We start from the raw sequence: 24,589 nt of genomic DNA, 5'->3' as shown, positions 1-24,589 counted from the left end.
CAGGGGGGAAGTTCCTAACCCACCACACAAACCTTCAGAACAATGAAAACCAAATCCCAGCCAAACAAAACAAGACTAAGAAATAAACATTCAGATCTGTTTCAACTTTACACCTTGTGAAACATAAAATGCTTCTACTCAGAATACTGAATGCAATCACGATATGCTCACTGTATCTGTAGCTGAGGTTGGAGGCTATGAAGAGAGCCTGAAAATCAGGCAATTAAGGACAACTACGACAACTCTCTTGCCACAATGTAGGAAGTTCCCAGCCCAGAGCTTGGAGGCTGTAGGTGACCACGTATGTGCTCCCACAACAGTTCCAAGTAAAGAGCCAGTAGTTGGACTGAAATGTCTCTCTCAGTCCTTGTTTGAGAAAAAGTTATGGAATTAATATCCTTGATCTTCAGCATTTTTTAACCTTAGAGTGAGCTCTGTTCTCTGTTCAAGTTGCATGACATTCAGTCAAAACTGAGGCTCAACCCCATAGGCGGTGTGCCTGTCCCAGAGCCTAGGAAATAGCATGAACAACAAAACAACGCAGCCGTTATTCTAGCTGGATTTCAGCTACAATACCAGGTGCATTCATCTTCCCATCACTGAAAATTACCTGTGTATCAGAAGTATACAGTGAAGCCCAGACACACATCCTCTCCCAAAGCAAAATGAGACCCAGCAGTGATCTTCTCACTTTACTGCATGTTTGTGATTCTTTTGCAACACATGGCTGCTTTAAGAAAGTACTGGAGATGCACTTGGGACACCCTTGCTCTTCTCCCAAGGAGTTAAACCGAGATGGCACTTTGAGACTTTTAGTAATAAAAACAAGTCCAATCAAGCAGCAACTCACATCCAGATGGCTTTGGTGTCTGATCTCTGAGAAGTGTAAGTGAAAGCTGAGTAGCCATCTCAGTGAAGGTTAAAGTTACCGGTAGTAGTCCATGAGAGCACAATGCCATCCTGCCTGACACCAGAGAGGGGTCTTGCATGAATGGCTCCAATGAGGATTGTTTTGTAAAGCTTTTCCTTGACAGAGAAATTCCCACTTCAGAATGAACACACAACTGCACACGTGCAGGCACACATCACAAGACAAAATGCAGCTCTTGTTCAACTCCTTGCAGGACTTAGCTTCACAAAAGCTGACCCAGCCGGTTGCAGTTTGTTCAAGTGGTTATCACTCTTTCCAGGGGGACAGAAGGCAAAGTATGGCTTCATATCACAGGTATTGACGAAGTGAGCATGTCTGTTTGCAAGACATACCACCAGAGGCCTATCTAGAAAGAAAAACCCTGCATCTTGCAATTAAATATGCCCTTAAAAAAAACCCACCAAACCCTTAAACACAATAATGCAAAGAAACCAATTTTGCTTTGCTGCTTAATTAGGTCTCCTGCCTGTAGTAGGCCATCACATTATGTTGACCTGTGCAATACTTTATGGAAGAGTCACCTCCAGAGAGGCTGAAAGACATTTCCATCAAGTGTATTGATGCTGACACTAGAATGGTAATATGTCTAACAAGGAGGAGGAAGGAAAATGCAATTCTTTTCTTAAGTGAATAACCTCAGGTCTCTGTTTTACAAAACTTTGGTATTTTCCAAGTTATTAAAAAATATTTCCCCATTCTTTTTTTTTTTGCTAATTCAATATTTGAAGCAACATCAAAGATTACACTGCTGATACCATGTTTTATTCAATTCACATAGAAAAGCATGCAGTATTAATGCAAAATGGTACAGTATTAATGTAAAATGTTCAGTGCACATTAGGTAAACAAGCCATTAGCATACAAACCCATTTTTATGGTCTATCCAGGCATACTGAACACCTTTGGAATAATAATGCTTTTGGGGAATGAAATTAAAAACTCTGCCTGACTTCAAGGAATAAAAGCTATGTCTGGAGTGTTGGAGACACTTTCCAAGTGAAATCAAGGAATAGGAGCTATGTCTGGAGTGTTGGAGACACTTTCTAAGTGAAATCAAGGAATAGGAGCTATGTCTGGAGTGTTAAAGAGTCACTTTCTAAGTGAAATGCTGTAACTGAAAAAAAAAAGCTCTTTACCTTACACCCACATAACCCAAGTTTTAGTACAGTGCTATGAAACAGTTTGAGCACCAACGTTTCCTCTGGGAGGCAAGTCTTATGGCAAAACTGACACTGTTTTATAGCAATTTAATGAATCCATAGGACATACAGCTACTAGCTGCCTTACAAGCACAAAATGTAATCTTCAGGAATGAGAAACAGAACCTTTAAAACACATTTCTACATACATGACTTATTTGACAAGACCACTTAAACCCGTCCTGTTCAAGGGAGCAATTAGCTCTGGTCACCATTGGAAGATCACATAACCTGAAAACAACAACAAAACCCCCCCGAGCCCCCAAGTAAAAAAAAGCCCAGCCAAAGAAAGCCTCTGGAATGGCCCTTCCCTAGGAAAGCGTTTGTAATGGGCAAGGGAACATTCAGTTTTCACACAGTCGCACAAGACAGGATCAGATTGCATGGAAGTCATTAAAAATTAAGTTCACCTGTAAATATTAAACATTTGCAGGTTGAAGCCTTTGAGTCATGTTCCATTTCCAAGCAGAGTCAGTTTTTGGTGGTTTTTGAGGGGCTAGCACTGGAAAGGCAGTTCTGAATTTTCCTCTTGGTCGACTGACTGATGTTTTTGTTTTTTCTTTCAGCTACAAAGGAAGACAGCCAAGGAGGATTAAGCTGATTTTGCAGGTCAGATGACGTCTTTAAAAAGCAGGAACCAAATTTTTGTTCCTCAGACGACCTTTGTGAGTTACTGAAGAGCAAACTCTGGGAAAAGTCTCTCTGAAATAAACAGTTTGGAGGTTTGGTATCACCAGCCCCTAAGTTTTGGCCTGTAAACAGTGGAAAGTGGTCATTCCTATCTTGCTCAGACGGGGAGAGGATGGAAAATGTAACAGGCTTCCACCCAGCTCTGTCAACTGCTAGATCGCTTGTCTCTGCACACTTGATACTTTGTTCTTCTTTCATCTCTTCTACTTTCTTCTCAGTTTCATGCAGTAGCTTAGAGGGCTCTGCTGACTTTGAAGAACTATCTAGATCAGGGGACTTGAAGTTATAGCATGGACTCTTGCTGTTGTCTGATTCGGACATCATTGAGTCCAGCTCAGAGATTTTATCCAGGTAGGCAGCATCCATAGATGCCTCACTGGAGGTTCTTGTGCGATTCATCTCAGAAGAGCAGAGACTATGTAACCTTTTAGGTAAGCAGGAACTTGTTTTATCACTGGACTTTGCTGGTGGCTCATCTGACTGACCAGCTACTGAACTGTGCTCCGATCCATCAAAATCTAAGTTCTCAGCAAAATCTGTTTGGCATGTCTCCCAAAACCCTGATTTTCCTGTAGCAAAACAGTTTAACTTCTTTTTGCTATTACAGTTGCCTGTGCTGTGCTCTGGAGACGCTTTGCTACAGTTATCTGGTGTGTCACAAAACTCCTCACACTTCAGTTTTCTCAGGAACGGGGATGGTTTCCTTGCACTTTCTTTTCCCTCAGGAGTGGTCAACCGAAGGCGACTGAGAGACAGAAAAGGAGTGCATGGTGGTGGAAGGTCGTAAAGTTCTTCGTCCTTGTATGAGGTACATTGCTCAATTTTATTCCACTGCTCCTCTAAGCAGGCATCCATATTTGTAGCATTTTCATCCAGGAGAACCCCAGGACATCGTGGAAACAGTTCTTTCTTTGGGGGGCACTGAGTATTTGAGCCATCTGAACTGCCTTGACTGGTAGAGCCGGAACAAGTTGCCCCACTTTTTAGCCGCTCGAGACTGTCAGGGCTTTGACTGCTAGTCAAAGCTTTTTTCTTCTCAGCTTGGGTTTTCAGGCATGTTGTATCCTCACCGCTTTCAGCTCCTTCAGTGTCCGTGGGAAGCGTTGTCTCGCCGGGCGCGCCTCCTGCCTGGGCTCCTTCCCCTGCATTTTTCAGCTGGAGCAGTTGATACTCCATCTCTTCAATGTATTTGTCACTTCTTTCCAATGCCTTTCTCAGACGGCCGATTTCACGTTCACTTTGTTCTACTCTGCTCTGAAGTGCAGCTACTGTAAACCTACTAAACCTGCAAGAATTCAAAAAGAGACAACATATTAAACTGGAAAAAGCCACCGTGATGGTGCTTTGTGAGATCACTGCAAGAAAGAACAAAGCCATTAACCACTGTGCTAATCTGAGAAACAGAAGTCAGAACTTTCCCCTGCTAGTTATGGGAAAAAAAATTTGTCATCTATAATGCACAGGTGGAGGTGAAAACCTGAAAAAGCCAAAATGGAATTATTAGTGGTAGTAAGGCAGTAAGAAGCAGATTACCCTTCCAGGGGCTGCTTCTATCAGTTCAACTCAAATATGCATGAAGAATTATCCCCTAAAACAATGGCACAGATTTATGATAACATTTGAACAGTGGTCCACATCTTGAAATATTTACATTCAATCACTTTCCTACAGTGAGGCAGTGTTTTACAATACATTTCCTACACAATGTCACCTTGTCAAATACAAAACTCAGAGACTGCAGGAGCCCTTGGAGGTGGTTTAAATACTGCTATAGACCATTTCAATTACGTTCCTTTGTCGTCATGTGGGTGATGCTTCCACTTGCTTCAGAGCTACATGTTTTCTTGGGCTTTACAACCAGAACAACTTATTTCTGATTGACTCCCATAAAGAAACACCTCCTGCCACTTGTGGTTTGTGAAAGTTGCGTGCTTGTGGGGCTCTCAACATGAGCACGTTTTCAGCTGCCAAGATATGGACTTGCCTTCCCCCCATCCTTCACCAGCTTTCAAGACTGACCTTCCCCAGAGGGCAGGTGAAGGTTTCAGCTGTATGCCCTGACTAATGCTAACCTGTCACTGACAGCTGGGCACCAGGGAATTCCTGGCTTCATTTGAGGCTTTCAATTTACAGAAAGAAAAAACAATTAAAGTTCTGGTATTATTAGGAAGGAGGGAAGGACCTGCAGCCACCCTACAACTTTGACACTTGAGGCTTTCAATCACAAAGAAATAACAATGCTGTATGGGAGCTTACATACCTCTGCTTTCCATCTTGCAGCTCCTTGTTACAGCATAAGTTTATAGTCACTCTTCCAGCACAAACACTACCTGGAATTTCCATCCTGTTTCTTTGTTCTGTTTGTCTATCCCTCTTTCAGCACCTTTCAGAGTCACGGGGAATTCCCATTCCACTTCCCCGATTCCACCCCCTCACTCCTTCATGAAATGCTCTCACTGCAACCCTTAGACCAGCGAGGTCTGAAGATGGTCTGTCTGTGGCGTGTGACTATGCTGGCAAAATAGCCACGAATCCCAGTGTGCCTTTCCAGCAAAGAACTGAACTCTGTTGTGGGTTTTTCTGATTCCCCAGTTCAAACCAGTATGAAACTGCTCTATGCTGATGACTGCAATACAGTTAAGAGGGCAGTTTGGGAAAGGAACAACAGGTATCACAAGCCCCCAAACAAACTGGACATGAGCAAATGGCTCCACTTGCATATTTCACCATTCTAATGGGGACTTTGAAGAGTTTGATGTAGATGGTTCAGTGGTGGGGAAGATTAACACAACAGCCTAAACCAGTTCTAATTTTCTTTTCCACAGAACTGCTGTTTGACCAATCTTTAAATTAGATCAGCCTAAGCTCCACTCAGTTTGGGTATATGCACCCACTGCTCTCAGTACACAAACTACTGAAACAGTAATTTTGTATGTAGAATACAAAAAGTAGCCAGCTGGCCTGGAAGTCTACTGAGACATGGATCTCTACCTGATCACCTCTGGTTTCACAAAAATGAAGGCAGACCATTTTCATTTGCCTACTTTGTGGGTACCAAGTTTTCTCAACTGATTAAAGTTGTTTCACTGTTCATGGTGGCATGCAAAGGAGAATGGAAGAAAGGGTGCACAAGACTTTCTCCCTCTCCCCTAGGAAATGGGATGAAAGCAGAGTCACTCCTCAAGAATGTTCCAAGTTTATATTCCAGTGCAGAAGGCTACAGTGAAATAACCCTCATGTAAGTACTGCCATATACAACATGTTTTGGCTTATTCCTTCCAGCAGTAAAAGGAACTCAGATTTCGGTTTAAAATACTGAAGGAGCCAGTGTAGCACAGCAAGGCCCAAATAAGACACCTCTTACTTCCTAGAGCGATCCAAAAGCATTTATTTTGCCTTTAACAGACCTGCTCATACAGCCCTACAGAAAGAAACCCTACACTGCTTATTAGAGGATATGCAGATGATGCAAACCCACAAGTTAGCTTAACAGCAAACTGAGAGATGGGGAAAATGCTTCTATAAAAAGCACAACATTTTCTGGGGTCTGCTGTAACAGACACTTTGACATAAAAATTAAATGTGTTTGTATTTACCTGCCAATTCCTTTTTAAATGGAAGAACAGGGCAGCATGTTTATTTAATGCAAACAGCATTAGCGACAGCCTGAGATTTGCTTATGAGGAAGAAGCTCTGTATTCTCAAGTGCAACATTTATAACAAGTGTCCTCAGGTTAAAAAAGAACCACCCAAACACACCACATTATGTGCTTCAAAGCCAAACAGCATCACTAATATGTTAATTGTTGTAGAGGGATGTGCTTGGGAATTTTGGTTTTCAGCAATGGAGCATATGTGTTGCTGCCTACAGTTACCTCTGCAGTTAAGCACCAGAACAGTAGCTGCTTTCTGTTCTGCCTCTGAGACCTGCATGATTTCCCAGGGTTTCAAGGACATGGATTTCTAAGACAGCCATATTACAACACACATGTTTAAAACAATTCCTCCTCCCTAGCATGGCACAGCTGCTTTAGTGACTGCTCTAGCAGATCAGTAAATGGCTAAGAAACATACGTATTTTGGTTAAAAAAGCCAGAACTTTCCTCATCTCAGAGACTTCCTCTTATACTCCCTCAAGATACAGTGAGCTGTGCCACAGCCAAAAAATTATGGTCTGATGATAAGAGGAATAATAAGAGCGCAGTACAGCTACATGAAAATAAATTAAAGTGTGACCTGACACTCTAGATAGAATCATAGAATCAAGCAGGTTGCAAGAGACCTCCAAATCATCCAGCCCAACCTATCACCCAACCCTGGCCAGTCAACTAGACCATGGCACCAATGATTTTCCCTCGAGCATTTGCCCCATTTCACACTGGGTACCAAGTTGATACATTGCTCAGTAGAAGTTAAGGTGTTTGGTATTCACGTGGTGAAGAGCACTTCTCATATCCTGACACAAAGGGTCTCGCTCTCTAGTTCTGTCACTTAAACAATGAGTCTGTACCTCACTGCAGTTGTTTCAAGTACATCCTGTCCATAACAAGTTGGAAGCCAAGAGAAACGAGTGGTCATTCAAAGTTAACACAGGCAGTTCCACCTCAACATGAGGATACATATCTTTAATGTAAGGAGCACTGGAGCATGTTGCCCAGAGAGGTTATGTAGTCTCCTTCTCTAGAGATGGAATTACATGACCTGTCTGGACATGTTGCTGTGTGACCAGCCCTAGGTGATCCTGCTTTGGCAGAGGGGTTGGACTTGATTTCTGGAGGTCCCTTTCAGCCCCTGCCATTCTATGACTCTGTGAACATAAAGATGTTTCTGGATTCGGATCCTTCAACACAGACACGCAGTAACATTTAAGCTGGCTTAAGATCTTTTACATGACTGCTGACCTCCATCTCTGACTCTGGAAGGGTACATGTGTTCTATAGGTCCTGTATCACAGATGCTAGCCCCAGGAGTGTGTTACAGTGTTTGAGGTGACAATGAATGTCTAGATGAGCACTTGTATCCTGTATGTCAGGACCTTTCCTCAATCTGAGACTTCCTTCTTGTCCCAGTGTCATTCTAACTTAACACTAATCAGAAAGCTGCAGTCAGCTCTCACCTGCAGTGAGCAAGAGGAACAAATGTTGTATCTACAATGTTTGAGTAACTTACTGTCACATTATTCTACAACTGCTCCCTCAGTTATGTTTTGAGTGCTCCTGAAGATGTTAATTTAGAAACTGTCTGGGAAATTTGCTAGTCTCTCACCTACAAGAGAACAAATTTAATCTTATTTCTCAGTTCTACAAATTCGGGCTTAGGGTTTGATTTTCATACATCAGTGACCACTGTGTCTGCAGCATACCACAGAATCAACCAGGTTGGAAGAGACCTCCAAGATCATCCAGTCCAACATATCCCCCAGCCCTATCCAGTCAACTGGACCATGGCACTGTCTACTAGTTGAGACCTAAACCTCATACCAACTCAGTTTAAAACCACACAACCTTATACAAATATTTATCTTTGTGGATAGTAAGCAGCTGCATCAAATGGTTTCCCTGTATAACCACTTGCAGAAGACTGGAGCTGTAATGATGCCACAGGAGATGAACCATCTGATGGCCCAGACTGGGAACTGCATCCTGTGGCTCAGATACATAAGTATGATCAATTCTCTCAAGAAAACAAAGGATGCTAAGTGGAAATGACAATGTACAGTCAAGACTTGTTAGACCAAAGCAATGCCAGAGCACACAACCAAACCCAGCTGCATTGTTCAGATACACATTTTTCACTTGGCCTCTGAAACCCAGATCAGAAGGAAAAGGTAAGAAATCAATGACCAGCATAGCTGAAAGCCTTATTCATTTCTACAGCTATTCCGTGATATCATGTACTAAATGCAGGTGGGCAGGAATGAATTCTGTAATCATCTTCTACACCAACTATGAAAAGTGACCTGCAATCTGCAGCAACATCTCAACAACATCCCAGGTTACATACAATTGCCTTAGAAGTGTGTCATATTTGAATGGGTAAAGGAAAAACCAAGCAGCTGTCCAATGGGGTCTTTTACTAGGAAGCACAAAACAGAAAAACCCCAAAGGCAGAGAGACAGACCTCAACCATGCTGCTCTATTTAAGTTCTGATGACACAAACAAATGAATTAGGAACAGAATTTGATTTCACTGAAGTCTTAGGTATAATCCTTCCATTATACCCATCAGGCTGGCTGACAGAACAGCTCCTTTTGGAAGGAGGCAGAAAATGAGCTACAGCAAGTGTTTCCACTAAGCTTGTAGAAGAACATGTTATTTTCAATATAAGCAAATACTGAGCAATAAATCCCCTTCATCACAGTTCACAAAGTAAAAACCAACCTGAAGACACACAGCTTTCCTCATGAAACCTCTCCTGAGCATCAGGTGATTCCACTTACTTTACATCTAATAAGTAAGGTTAAAATTTACTCTTTGCTGGATACCTACAGCAGCAGGATTTAACCAGAACATCCAAGACACCTTCTTTGAAAAGAGTTTTCCTTTCACTTTGGAAATTGGGTGAATTTAGACAAATGTGCAAAACTCCTCAAGCTCTTTAACATCCTTCAGTGAAACAACCCTGGTTTTCCATGTAGGAAAGACATCACACTTGAGGTTAGGGATGGCTTAAGACTTCAGAATGACTGAAATTAAAAAAGAAATCCAAAATCACCTCACTTGGAAACCCAGAAAACCAAGCAATGACACCCCAATGTCCTTACCCAGCTGCTTAAAGTTTCAATTTTTGCTCCTGGAGTGGGTGCTTCCTTAGCTTTTAATACTATGACTTAACAGCCAAGCTGCTTTGATCACTGCTATACAGCATATTCTCCTGTTTACTTTTAAGGCCAAACTGCAGCCAGTCTTTGCTGATGGTTGCTGCTCTGGGCACATCAAGCCTGCAGGGAGGTGAGGAAGAAGCCCAGTTTTCTCTCAAGGAAGATAGCAGCATTCTTACTCTCCAGGTCATGGACACAGGTTACTACAAGTCTATTCATAGGCTCAGTGAAATGTAGACTGAATTAAATAGTCTGGCAGGAGTGGAAATATTTGTGTTAGATAAAACCTGAATGTTGTACAGAATGACCTAAAAAGCCAACAGCCTTAGATTTCAGTGTGCAAGTATCTCAAGTCACAAATCCTGACAAGACAACAGTAGAATTGCAGAAAAGGAAATCATAATTAAGAAGAAAATCACACCACAAAACAACAATAAAATAACTCCCAGAGAAAAAGAGGTAAGACAACAATTTTATCCCTGTTGCAGATACTTTTTCAGGCTGGGATTTTAACTGGCAGAGGAAATTAAATATTTAGGGAAAAGACTCCTAGGAAGCCTAGAAGTCTGGTTCAAGCTAATTTGAATCTAACCATTCATAAAATACACTATGCCCTGGAGTAGATGGACTTGCTAGTTATTTTCCTTCAGGTAAAAAGCAAACATCCCTTTGCCAAAAATGCTTTTAGATCCGTTGTGCCTTGCCAATAAACTTAACAGTTTTCTATTTTAAGTAGAGCTGGAAGCAATAGGGGTTTATCATCCCATGAAACTTAAGTTTTAGAAGTTTTCCTCTTCTGTCTCAGGAAAGTGGAAGTCATTGGAATTCCTGCAAGAGAAAGAGCAAACAAAGGGCTTGCAACAACTACCACACAATCATTTTGATTTGCCTGAGACATGGAGGACCAAAACAGGTCTTTGGTAAGAATTAGAGCAAGAAAGTCCTATCTTCTTTTGAGCATATAACAACTATATGGTGGTAGGGTGCTCTGGCGGAGGTCTACTCTCAGAAATGTTTCAGTGAATAAAACAGTAATTAGAAAAAGAAAAAAACCCTAATCAATCAGCATCATCAATTGAAAAGAAGTCTCTGGAGACTTTCAAGGCCTGTCTGGATGTGTTCCTCTGTGCTCTGTGTTAGATAGTAATATCCTGCTCTGGCAGGGGGGTTGGACTGCATGATCTCCTTGGGTCCCTTCCATCCCCTAGCATCCTGTGAGCCTGTGAAGTATTGTGATACAAGTTTTAGCTATGTATCTAGAGAGCTGTTTAGGCATGAAGCTATGCCTGACAATCTGAAGCTAGGAAAGACAAGACAAATGAGACAACGCTGGTGACACTCAATTACAAAGATCCAGTCAGGTAGTTGTTTCAAATAGCATTAGAGAGCCATTCAGAAACGTTCCCCCAAAATTGTCTTCTGGATAATTCTCAATAAAGCACAATGAAACAACTGTGCTGGCAAATCGGTGTGCCTGCACAGAAGTTTCAGTACAGTGACACTGTCAGGCTCCAATACTTATGTCCCCAATTCTGATTTTAGAAGCAAATTAAGAGAAGAGTTACTGCAATCCCTCTTCAGTGTGTGAATTCTAGTTGAAAGATCTTTTAGATCCTATTTAAAAAAATGTTTGCCATCAGAAAACAATCCCTCAGGTGTTAGACTGGGCCTAAATACTGACCAGACTAATGACTGCAAGGGTGAAAGTCAATTTATAGTGTCTGCAAACAACACTAAGATGGGAGACATTTTCTACCACCTGACCAGAATTCAAAAGAACTGTTTTAAGCTTGACATGTGCATCCAAACTTCGACCTGAAGCAAGTGAAGAAGCAGGTATAAAGTCCCACACTTTAGAAGGGGCCATTAGCAGCACAAATGAAAAACGAGGCAGGAAAGTAACTTTCTAAGTAGTTATTTAGCAGACTTGGTACTGGCCGTTTGTGCTAGAAGAGTCAGGTGAAAAGCAGCAGCAAAGAAGATACTGCAAGATCGCAATGCAAGATGCTGTTGCAAGGCACAGGACAACTTTTCTGGCCTAATTAGTGCCACTGAGGCTTTATTTGGAACCTAGTACCCAGTTCTAACTAAGCATTATTGCTTCAGAAAACCATAGATATTGGAGTCCTCAAGAGTACAGCAAAACCAAGTAAACCAGCAGCTTACTTTTAAGTCACACTTGTGTAGAAGAATTGGACAAATTTGGTCTGGAGGATATGACTAGAACTGAAAGGGCTGAATCAAAATGGCTAAAATTTGAAGTAGAAGGCTTTCTTCCAGTACAAATTTTGTTTTGCATATAGATAAATTCTTGCAGTTCATCACTGGGCTCAAGATAAAAGCGAAGCTGATGAAAACAGCAAAAGCTGGGTACAGACATGCTACTGTCTACACTCCCAAAGTGTCTGAACTGTTCCTCACCCAGCTTAAGCCTGATTCATCTCATATGCTCAATTACCATGCACAGCTGCAGAGTCAGTATGGGCCAAAGATCATTCCCAATTTGTTCTGGAGACCAAAAAAAGTTTAATAGTAGAGACAGGCCAATTTGGCTGGCATCCGGGGTGCAAAAAAGACCTTGATATTATCCATTTTCTAGTGACATTTGACTACATTTGTGCTTCTAAAAAAGAAAAGGTCTGGCTATTGTTTTAGGCCACACTTGCAAAAGATGGGAAAATTATCAACTTCACTTGCAACAAAAACTATTTTGTCACTCCCCTGCCCCTCTGATATCTATTTTTTCTGACGCACAAGATGGTAAATCATACATAAGCTAGAAGAAATGGAAATTCTCCCCACTGGAGAGTATACCTGACATCAGAAAGTGAAAAACCAAGTTAGATGAGCTCATCTTTTGTAGCTCCTCTATTCTAGGATTTATTTAGTTACACCTATTTCCTTTTCAGGTTTGCCATTCTTGCTAACTCACTCTCATAATTGTTACCATAAGGTATCATAACATTAAAGCCCTTTCCACTGTCCAGGTCTTTAACAGGGCTCTATCTTTCTTATTAGCAGACTTCAGGGCAAAATGTACTTCCATAGAATCATAGAATCAAGCAGGTTGGAAGAGACCTCCAAGATCATCCAGGCCAACCTACCCCCAGCCCTATCCAGTCAACTAGACCATGGCACCAAGTGCCTCAGCCAGGCTTTTCTTCAACACCTCCAGGGACAATGACTCCACCACCTCCCTGGGCAGCCCATTCCAATGCCAATCACTCTCTCTGACAACGACTTCCTCCTAACATCCAGCCTAGACCTCCCCCACCACAACTTGAGACTGTGTCCCCTTCTTCTGTTGCTGCTTGCCTGGCAGAAGAGCCCAACCCCACCTGGCTACAGCCTCCTTTCAGGTAGTTGTAGACAGCAATGAGGTCTGCCCTGAGCCTCCCCTTCTGCAGGCTGCACACACCCAGCAGATTTAGAAGGTCCCCAGTCACAAAACCTAAGTTACTAACAGTACTATTCAGCTAGTAAACTCAGTCCTTCAAATTGGCCAGGTAATACAAGGAATGCCACTTGTAGCCATGTCGTATTCCTTCACTCTAGACTTGCAGCTATTCTCTAAGTTGCATTTGTCACCCAGGTCTACAAGGATAAAGATTTCCAAGTCTACCTGCAGACATATATGCAACACCATATACATCAGCACAGTTTTAGGTTCAAGTCCTACAGCAGTTAAGCAGTGCATGAATAAAAGATGGTAGCTTTTAAAATATTCACGTACTTTTGGGGTGATCTACTATCAACTTCAGCTTTTAGGCGCAAATTCTCTCTTAAAAGGCTATTGTTTTCCATGCTCAGTTTCTTATTTGCCTAAGGAAAAGAGAAGGAAAAAAATAAGTATATGGTAAATGAGAAATGACTTCTAATATTTATAGGACAAGCTGTTTCTCTTTTTTAAAGAGACAGAACTAGAAATGTGAAGGCAGGAAACAGCCTTCAGACAGGGACACCACTTACAAATCACCAGGGGAAATGGCTTGCAAAACTGAAGAGCGAACAGGCATTTCTTATTTATATTCCCAAAACACATGGCAAGTGTCCTATCTGGGGACATAAACACAGCTACGTTAGTTAGCATAGAAAGTCATTAAGGAGATGTACTAATGGCAATTCCATGTTATTTTTTCCACATGACTAAATCCGTTAAGGACATTAACATTACAATGTGCAGGTATCAGCAAAACCAATGTTGAACAGCTTCCTCCATTCCAAATCAGAGCAGGATTACTTTGGGTTTCTTGGCATGCTTTTCAAGTGTAGCTACCCTGTGGATGCAAATCCATTATGACAACCTATTTGCAGCCTTCCTCCACTTTCTTCCAGGACATTGTGATTAAGACTCCCGATTCCCAATCCTTCTTCATTCTTGAATTGAGGTCAATTCCTTTTCTGCAGTTCAGCAGACACTCTTGTTAACAAGGCACTTCATAGAAGTCTTCCTGCCGCCGTGTCTCAGAACAATGAATGCCACAACCCTAACAAGCAGAAAATGCTCTTTGCACTTAATTGTCTGCTACAGGTTGTTACTGAGGAAATTCAGACTGGATGCCAGAAAAAAAATGGTTCACCATTCAAGCTATTAGACGTTGGAATAAGACCCCAACAGAGGTGGTGGCTTTCCCTGTATCAGTCAGTTTCAAGGCCAAGCTGGATGGGGTGCTAGGTCATCTCATTTAAACTATATTCTTACCCTAAAAGGCTGGACTAGATGATCCTTCATGTCCCTTCTAACCTAGTACTTGATGAATCTATGAAGAAACTATGCAACTGGGCTCAGCAGTGAAGTGTACTTTTTCAGAAGCATCAAACAGTGCAAGAAGAGAGGCATAAAACCTCAAATATACAAATATCCTCCCCCATCAACCTCTACAGGTGTGGCTATGACAGTGTGAAGTAGAGGGAATGAAGCAGAAAAAACCCACCAAACCAACACCTACCATCCCTCCAACACCAAATACTCCTAGGGGCAGAAAGAGCAAATATAAGACTTCTGGTAAAGAAGGAACGGGAAGGGTAAGTGCAGGGCTTGGATGCCTGAGCATCAACAATTTGGCATTTAAAAAAGAAAAGCACAACCCCCCCTGTCCTGAAAGCAGTAAACAAGAATCCAGAACACATCACTTCCAAGGAGGTATCAAAGCTGTTGACAATACAGCCAAGACCTTCCTCTCTTTCCAGAGACACGCAGCCACACAATCAAATAGGAACTTGCATGACTTGTATAGTACTGGCAGATAGGACGTCCACCTGGCACAAGGTGAGTTTATACCTTTTACTCTTTCTCACACAGTCCAGTCAGGGCCAGAATTTGCTTTAGAGGCAAATCTAGAAGTGTCCCATTAACAACAACAGCATGGCAGAACAGTGTAATGTGGGTCTCTGAGTCTGCAGCACAGGAAAAGTGTAAGTACTGTTAATGCTCAACGCTCACAAAGGATAAAAAAACCCAAACCAGTCCTAAACGCATCATGCTTTGGTTTTGCAGATGGCAACCCAGGATTGCTGAAGAAATAAAAGTGGCATTCTGACAAATCCAAGTCCTTCTTCATCTTCAATCTCTTCACCTTGCCTTTCAAATTAATCCTTACTCTTCTGCAACGCTTGAGGAATCCTGTTTGTGTCCACAGGTAGATTTTGCAAGGTATTTTTATTTAGCTGTATTTTCACATCACTATATCCTGAATGTCGCCTTCCGTGGTACCAGGCTTTTGTCTTTTCTATTACATCAAAGATGTATAAAAACCTGCAGGCTTCCAGTAAAGGATCTTCTGGTCATAAAAGGCTGAAGCTTGTCTATTTTCAGTCCAAGGGTCAAGTTACTCTGTCTCAGCAGATCGCACCAAAAATATCGGCTAGCAGGGAGGGCAATAGTGCAAAAACTGCCTCAGCCAGCTGTGGTATGTTTGGCCCCTGAACGTTGTAAAGCAGATATATTATATAGATTATTGCAAGCCTGAGAAAATCTGGTCATCAATACTGTGCCAAGTGCTACTGTAATCCAATTACCCAGTCAGAGAGTGACAGGAGCTAAGAAGAGCCACATACAAGACTCAGTGGAGCAAGCAATAACTTCTGACACTGGCCAGGGCCAGGTGGAAATGATATGTAGCACAAGAATCACTAGAACTCAACTTTTTCCTTTTACTATTTTTTCCTGGACCTCTGAAGTACTCCGAGGTCATGCTAGCTTTCACTCCCCTTGAACTAACACAAGGCAGTTGCAATACCAAATAGCTGGAGAAAGGTATTTGTTACCTCTTTTAGCTTTTCCACATTATCCATCACTTTTTCATATACATCATGGGCGGTTTTCAACTTTTTACTCCATTCCTCTGGGGTTTCTGGGCCACTGGTGCTTGCTTCATTTGCTGACTGGCTAGTTTTCTCATTTTGGCAAGACAAAGCTGATGCTGTAGGATCCAGAAGAGATTTCAGCTGTATCTGTAAACCTAGGTTTTTACCTTTCAGATATTCCACTTCCTTTTGCAACGATTCTATTTCATCCTAAAGGTGTTAGAAATTCACAGGAATTAAAATGATGCCTGAGATTAATTAAATAATACTGACAAGTTTCCACAGCTCTTTAGAAACATGGGTTCTGGCAAGCCCAGATGCATGCATTCACTTACACAGATATCTAAGTATGCTTATGTACTGTGCTCTAGGCAGGATTTTAATCAACCTCACTCTCAACCATAGCAAAGTTTTTAGTGAAGGGAATCCCTTGACTACATACAAAGGACCCTGAACAAACTGGTGGGTAGACCGAAAGCTTCAAAGCATGAATCTATTATTAGGGCACTTTGTGGGAGGATTTCTTGTAGCAAGGGTGTTCTTAAGGTTGTCTTCTGCTGACTCATTTGCTGCTATTTGAGAATGCTTCTCTCATATAATTCTGAAACATCACATGTTCAGATGCTGAAAGTCTCAGGATTCAAAATAGCCTGGAAGGGGCTGCTCCAGCTACACAAATGTAGTTAAAATCTTAGCAAAGACTCTCAAGATGCAAAGAACAAAGCTCCTAGCTGTATCAGTCTGAAACCACAGAAAACCAAAACATTCAAAATCCTGTTGTTAAAGGAATAAAATAAGTAATTTATCCTGAAAAGATAGCTTCTGCATTGTACACCAGCTTAAAGACTTCAGTTGCTCAAGGTGAGATTACTAAAAAAGGCCATCTATGGCCAAGACATATTTGCACAATCAAACCAATGTATTTTTTCCTCAGCATGAGAACAACCATTTAAAACACTTTTCTTGGGAGAGATTAATGTTATCCTGTGACAATCTGTCTGATTTTGTAGTTGATTCAGTAGAAAGGGAGGAGACCTGCACCTCTTGATTCCTTTCACAAAGAATGAAAGCTGAGTTATAAGCAAGTCTGCACCCTAAGCCCTTCCTTCTCCAGTGTTAAGAATATATACAATGTCAATTTCCTTTCTCTTATTCTCTTCCTGCTACTAAGGAAAGAACAGCTCAGGAAAAAAAGCAAGCATGTTCCTTATTAACAGCTTTTTACCTTGTTCCTAAGACAATACTGTTCAGGTAGGAGAGTAGTGATAAACTTCCAGAAAAAAACACAAAGTAATAAGAATAAAAAATGACCTATGTCAGAAAGTTAGAGTGAGTAATAGCCTTAACACAATAAATTTTATCCCTGAGCATCAAGAAATTGTTTACATTTGCACTGAAGCCAAAACAAAAAGCGCACTCACTCATGTCACTCGAAACTCCCACAGAACTGTAGAGTTGGCTGTACTTGGCTATCTGTGTCAGGGAAAGAATACCACTGTGACTTCAGCAGAATTACTCCCACCAGTCCCCACGTTCTTACCTCATACTCTTTGTGGAGCAATTCAAGCCTTGCTTTACGTAGGTGTTTTCTGACTGTTGGACTAAATACAGGATCACTTTCACTCGTTCCTCCTAAAGCAGCACAGATTGACAGAAAAGTTAGTATCGTTTCTTTTCAGTCAGTTTGGTGCTAGTCATTCACTGCATACTGCTTTTTATATCATCAGCAACGAATACTGGACCAATCTGCCAGCATGGGAGATCTAAAGCCCCTTCATTTTCAGAATGGGTTAAACAGGTTCGTTTTCCATGGCAGGATCCTATTTTATTTCAGATTATGCTGTTAAAGCAGAGCTAAGGGTGGGGAAATCAAGCAAACACCATTTCATCAGTTCAGGACTGTGTAGTTTCTGAATGTTCAGACACATTTTTTCTTTCAGCAATAGCTGAGATGACATATGTCAAACAAAGACTGCAGCATTTCCTAGTTCTGGGGAAGCTCAGACCCTCACTCAGGTTCTGTAGCACTGTCTTACTTCTGTGCCACAAGACATTTTTGTAAAATAAAGCAAAAAAGGAAGAAATGGTGAACAAAATGAAAAAAGATCACGTAGTTAAGATTCTGGATTTAAGTATGCTATTCCTCAGCTAAATACTGACCTATTCTCTTAAGTCAACAGGTTGCAGTGCATAGGTAGATTACTTCAAGTGAGATGCACTTTCTTCAGTTAAAGCTACCATCCACCAAGACTGAAAAAGGATCACCAGTGTTATGGGATACTTGCTGCCTTTGACTCATCTAGCCATTAACACACACGTTGTCTGTGCAGTTTTACCTTGTAGCTACTGGAAAGATTTATAAGTCAGATTTTCATTAGATGGTGGTTAAAAAAAACAACAACCCACAGAGGAAAAAATATCCAGACATCTTTGGATTTAAAAATGCCTCCTCCAGCATTAAGCATCAGAAAGTTATTTCAAAGCCTAAAGTTGTCCTTACCTATAATTTCCTTGCAAGGATTTTCAGGTGTGATGGGAATCCTGCAAGCTGGGCACTGATTATTGTTCTTCAGCCACACTTCAATACAAATGGAGCAGAACACGTGGTTGTTGACACAGATGACTGGGTGACGGACCTTTCGGTATTGAGAAAAGAGAAATAAAAGAGGAGAGACAGAAGAAAAGCAAGCAGAAGAAAAGGATGAATAGTCAAACTCTTCTCCGGTAACAACAGAAAACGAAAGTACACTCTCAGTGCCAAGTCTAGCCTTGTAGGAAAGAGACGCTTGTTTCACAGAGCTACCTTGAAGTGGCCTCCTGACTCACCACACCAAACTCCCCACTACCGAAGACATCAAAAGGTAGAACCTTTTTTGCAAAACTGAGGTCCTTGACTGGGAGAGCACGGCAGGCACCCTTCCTTTAACATAACCCACCAAGAACTGCAGTCAAGCACTACAGTGAAGTGCATTCACCTCTCGAGACAGGAGGAGACCAAAAGACAGGCAATAACTGATTTCTGAAAGGGATTGCTCCTGGCAACAACCAGCACTCTGCCTTGGAAGAGGTGTCACCGAAACGGATAGTGTTACAGATTAGCTCTAGTCTGCACATAACCAGCTTCACGGAATAATCAGCTTCATGGAAATCGGCTTTAAAAAGGATAAGGGCTAAAACCACAGAGCAGAAACACGAACCAGCAATCACTAATTCAAACGTCCTGCTAGATATGCATTGCTACTAAATAAGTCATTACCCATGAATGGGGCTGCTAACTGAAGGATTAAATATTCCAATCAGACACAGATCTTTTCAAGAAGCTTTTCCAACCCTTCCAAAACAGGAAGGGAAAGAAACTTTTAGAAAATATTAATGAATATACATTATTCTCTCTTGTCATTTAACCATAAACCTTGTTTGAAAGCCAGTGTGCACAGAGGGACCAAATATGATACAGAATAAAAAGACTTTCCTCTGTACTTATGTGTTATGGCAGCTACTATTATAGCATATTTGAATATTCACTCTTAACATTAAAATCTGTGTTTGGAGTCTTAGAAATGGTTTTCCTCTACTGCTTTCTTTGTCCAAGAAACTGTTTTGAGACATCGAAGTATCTTTAGCTGTTACTTGAGATTCTACTGTGTTGAACTTAGATTTAAGTTCAAAAGAATCCTTTCAACTTTAAAAGAAGGCCTCATAACCTCCACGACCTTCCTCTTTCATTCTATGAGAAGTAGTTAAAGTAGAAAGGGAAGAAAAAAGTGCTGACAGAGAGAAGTAAGCAACTGGAAAAGACAGCCAAAAAACACTTGGGAAAACAGATTAGATAGGTCCTGTTGTAATGGTACCCACACAAACAGCGTTGCACATGAGAAGAACCAAGTGTTCTACTACTGAAACACACATGGATCTGAGTTCAGACCCAAATTTGTCAGCTGCTTCTCTAGTTTATTATCTACACCTCTATTACATCACAAGATACACAGTACTTTTAAAAGTTCCAATGACAGTCCTGGAAGCCAAAGGACTTATCTATAAACAAACAGAAATTCAAGTTGCTGAAGGTGTGAACAGAGGATTTCTCACCACATCTACACGCTTTCACTGCTAATTGAGGAGACATTTTCTGTGCTTAGCACAAGCATCATCACACCACTACTTTGGAAATGTTTAAATACTACAATTTCAATTGTGAAAAAAAAAGACAAACCCAAATCTACTTGTTATTTTCTGCTTTGTTTCATTAGGAAAGAGCTTTCTCCAGCTTTTCCATTAGCAGCCAGAAAAAAAAAAAATAAAAACCCAACAACTTCTTCCCTACCCATACTTCTTTCTTGCTCAGAAGCAGCCTTAGTTACATGGATGGCGATGACAGGACACAGAGCAGAAAGGCATAACATAATCCAAACAGGAAAAGACATTTCAGGAGGGCAGGTCTCCCCCCTGGGGAGAAAGAGACCCTCAGTTACCCCAAACCTTACATGAAAGTGCACTTCTTGCAAGTGAATGATTACTCTATATCTCTAGCAAAATAGTAAGTCACATTTATTTCTCTCCAGGGTACAGTGCTTCTGATTTACACACCTTTACAAGTTTCATTTCAGGGCTGAGCTGCATGCGTTTGTTGGCTCAGGGTCCACACTAAGTAATCCATGTGACAACAGCAGAGGCTGCTATTGAAATGTCACACAATGGCTGGCGGTGCTGCTGCCCTTCACCAGGTCCCTGAGCCACTGGCTCTGACAAACCCTGGCACAGGGGGTGTTAAATTGTGACATACTCATTACCAAAGAAGCATTTCACCTGAATTACAGCACAGTTTCAGTTCCTGAATCAACTATACTTTCTAGAAAGACTACAGCTGTTTTGAGAAGGCTTGATCAGGCAGATGATTTGGAGGAGCTTTCTGATTTTCCCCCTTACACATAACGCGATTACTACGCAGACCAGAGTCAGGTCCTGTACACACACACAGGTCCTTTGAAGGCACCTTGGACTCTCAAGCAGGATTAATGGAGGAGCAGGCATATGGAAAAGCATCCATACCATGAATTCCCAGACATCCTAGGGATGTTTCAATGCACACAGAATCATGTGCCCAAGCCTAAGCAAGCCGTCAATACCCAAACAAACAAAACGGACCTTTGGTCATTCTGATGGCTTCAGATCTGCTCACTACTTAGGAACAGAGACATGTTAGAAGACAGCCCAGACTGCACTAGAAGAACACTCAGGTAACAAACATAAAACATATTCAAACACTTAACTCTTACTATAAATATCTGACGCTTTGCCAATACAGTGGATGACACCATTCACACTAACAAAATGGGCTGAAGTCTGTGTGCCCCCTTGAGATTTTTGCTTCAGTAAAAACAGTGAGCAGTCGACACTACTGGAGGAGTTTCTCTTCAAGATTTCCTATTACCCCTTTACCATTATACACACTGAATAGTTCCTATTTTGTAGTTAGTCCTGGCCAAATTTTGCAGGGAGAGCAAGAGGTACATTCTGATTGTAGGGTGGGCCTTCTACTCCAGTTGAAGCCTATGCTACAAACATGGAAGTATCAGAGTATGTCCACCCTCCATGACACTTTCTGCCACCCTCTACGACACAGGACAAGACTAGGAAAGATTTTTCCCTTAAAATAAGTCGCTTTTTCTTCGCTAACTTTACTCCTGAGAGAAGTGCTTCTTCTGTTTTAAATTTCTAAATGAAATTCAAAGACAGTAACAAAGATATGTATAAAAAAAGGACAGCCAGAGCCCCCGACTTTGGCAAGACACACAAGCACCTTCTCGCATCTAGAAAAGAGAGCATTCAAGGACCTTTGTTAGAGAGATCAAGATCAGATTCGCTTATATTGTGTTAATACATCACCTCCGTGCAAGGTATCAGGTAAGAAAACTATGGAAATCTCTTCCAGTACAACCTCAGGAACATTTCTGACCAATTTCAGAAGAGAAGTGGAAATATGAAACAGTGGCTTTACAGCAAAACATGAGCAAGTCTACCAAGAGTTTAGATTAGGAAGTCACCAGGATCTGATTCAAACAGTGAATACATTGCCGGTTTAATTTCACTCTCCTTGAGAGTATCCACTCTGCATTACACAGTAAATCTGTGTTATCCATTTTCATTACACAGATAAACACAAGTGGTAACAGGACCATGCCCAGGAAATCTTGCTCAGCTTCCACAGAAAAGCCAAGAAATACGTAAACATGGTTCCTAAAAATGACCCCTTGCTGTTAAGAGAGCATGAGAAAAGGGAGAAGCTCCGCTACTTTCCCTAGCAGCACCACACCTACTCTGTACAATCAGAAGTGCCCACTCTTTGGTTATCACTTTTATCAGGGAAGACTTTAAAGGCCACGTGAGGTAGAAGGTAACCAAGCAGCAAACGCCAAGTAGAAAAAGGCTGTTTCTTCCCTTGTAATTGCTGTTGTACTCTAAGAGGGTCATTTTGTTTCGGAGAGCAAGGAAACAAGAAAAAGCGGCCGGGAATGTGCGAAGAATTTGAGAAGTAATTAGTGACAGCTATGAGGTGCTCGGAGGCTTTTAGAGAACAGCAGATCAGCAAGAGCCTTCTGTTTCCCCAGGGAGATGAACAAGAGACCAAGCCCGGGTCCGAGCGAAGAAATGGAAACTGCTTCTCCAGTTTTGCTGCACTTTTGCTCAACACTTTTAAAGTCCTCCTGGCGACACATCCTCTCCTCGTCTCACACGTTCTCTACGACACACTAGGCTCAAACACCAACTCACGCACTGTTTTAAGAGACGATCCTATGGATGCCGGAAGGAAAAAACCCACAAACCAAGTAAAAACCTCAAACCCGTCACCCTGGAAGCCATATATCCATGTCTCCAAGCAGGGGCAACTTGAAGGACCGGGGTCTCTCCAAATGCCCCGACAGACGCCCAGGTGGGCGCACGGTTCGCCCGCAGGTGCTAAAGGCCCTCCCTGAGAGATGAGATCCTCTCCTCCCCAAGGCAGAGATAGGGACTTCCACTGCCCCGAAGCGACATTCCCTACCCCTGCTTTTGCCCCACGTTTCAGCTTTCCTCCCAACGCAGAGCTGCGTCCCCTGAAAGAGACAAGCCCCCGGATTCAGGGCTGCGGGCCGGGCCAGACCTCCTCCCCCCCTCCCCGCATCCACCACCGGGCGCCTCCAGGCGAGGAAAGGGCGGCGGCAGGGCCATTACCTTGCCCAGGCAGATGTGGCAGGTGATGGGCAGCGTGAGGGCCAGCGTGACGCTGGGCCCGTGCTGCGCCATGGCGGCGGCCCGGCGCCACCAGCGCGGCAGTCCCACACGCAGGCTCACGGCCGCGGCAGCGGCGGCCCCGCCAGCCCCGCTACGGCCAGCCCCGCTACGGCAAGCCGCCGGGGCCAAGCCGCCGCCCGGCGGAGGGGGGGCGCCGCGCGTTTGCAGCGCTCCCCTGGAGGGCGGGCGGCAGCCGCGGACCTCTCCGGCGCTCCCTGCCCGCTGCCTGCTGCTGACCTCGGGGCCAGGATGGGCCAGTCCCCGGCGTCCCGCGGCCCCAGGAGGTCCGTGGGGCTGCCAGGGCGCCGTCTTCCCGAGGGAAAACTGGGGCCCTTTCGGCTGGAGGCGACGCGGCCGCAGGGACATTCTCCAGATAAACATCTTCATGGCCGGGCTCTTACAGGTCTATTCCAGCCTAAACGAGTCAGTGTTTCTGCTCCTAGCTCAGGTTTCATTGTACTGAACTAAATAAAGTGGCGCTTTTAATCCTGTTTAATCCCCCCGGGTCTTCCTCTGTGCTTTTTATCGATTCACAGATTCATAGAATGGTTTGAGCTGGAAGGGACCTTGAAGATCGTCCAGCTCCAACCCCTCTGCCATGGCCAGGACACCTTCCACCAGACCAGGTTGCTCAAGGCCCAGTCCAGCCTGGCCTTGAACACCTCCAGGAATGGGGCACCCACAACACCTTGAGCGATGTCTCCCCACCCTCACTGTAGAGAATGTCTTTCTAATGGTGCCTAAATATCCTCTCTTCCAGCTCAAACCCATTGGTGCTTGTCCTATCACTAACAAGCCTTTGTAAGACGTCACTTCCCAGCTCTCCTGTGGCCCCGCTCAGGTATCCCTTTTTACTGCTTTGAAATACAGTGCAGCACCTGGGAACGCGTTACAGGAGAAACTCGGAGCACACAAGTTCCCTTCCCCACTGCCTTGTGCCTGCCATCACCCCTTAGCTCCCACGCTGCCCTCCTGCCACACAGGTAGCTTGACCGAGAAGCAAGGGCTTCTTGGCCCAAAATGTTTCCTGCTCCTGCAGCTTTGAGAGTGACGAGAAAAGAAGTACTTGTGCCAAGTCCCCAAGTCCTGCAAGTGTTGTGCATGGTGGTGCTTGCCTAATGATGCCTGATGGAAGGTCCTGTCCCAAACCACAGGAACTGAGGGGCCAGATCCACAGAAGAAAATTCGTCTCTGCTACCCACCTTGCACCGATGGCTCTTCAAGTTGCAAAGCCCTGGTGCTGTGCGTTCGGGCTGCTGGAGAGAGCTGGGAAGTGACACTGGCAGGATGGGAAGCTCCTAGAAGTTTGCTCATTTGACCTCAGCCCCAGGATTCCTGTAGCTTCTTGTAAATGAGCCACAGCATGCTAA

General features: G+C 43.0%; 1 protein-coding gene across 1 annotated transcript; it reads right to left on the bottom strand.

The window, feature by feature from the left end:
• Positions 1 to 1,671: 1,671 nt before the first annotated feature.
• Positions 1,672 to 23,302, bottom strand: OBI1 (ORC ubiquitin ligase 1). The gene is made up of 6 exons (XM_064143920.1): positions 23,160 to 23,302; positions 18,448 to 18,583; positions 17,488 to 17,579; positions 15,909 to 16,157; positions 13,375 to 13,463; positions 1,672 to 4,105 (listed from the first exon to the last, which is right to left on the bottom strand). Exons 1-6 carry the CDS (start codon positions 23,229 to 23,231, stop codon positions 2,602 to 2,604), a joined length of 2,142 nt encoding a protein of 713 aa, XP_063999990.1. The 5' UTR covers positions 23,232 to 23,302; the 3' UTR covers positions 1,672 to 2,601.
• Positions 23,303 to 24,589: the final 1,287 nt, after the last annotated feature.

The sequence above is a fragment of the Pogoniulus pusillus genome, chromosome 5 (genome assembly GCF_015220805.1).
Source record: "Pogoniulus pusillus isolate bPogPus1 chromosome 5, bPogPus1.pri, whole genome shotgun sequence".
Taxonomy (NCBI): domain Eukaryota; kingdom Metazoa; phylum Chordata; class Aves; order Piciformes; family Lybiidae; genus Pogoniulus; species Pogoniulus pusillus.
This window is presented reverse-complemented; position numbering and strand designations above follow the sequence as displayed.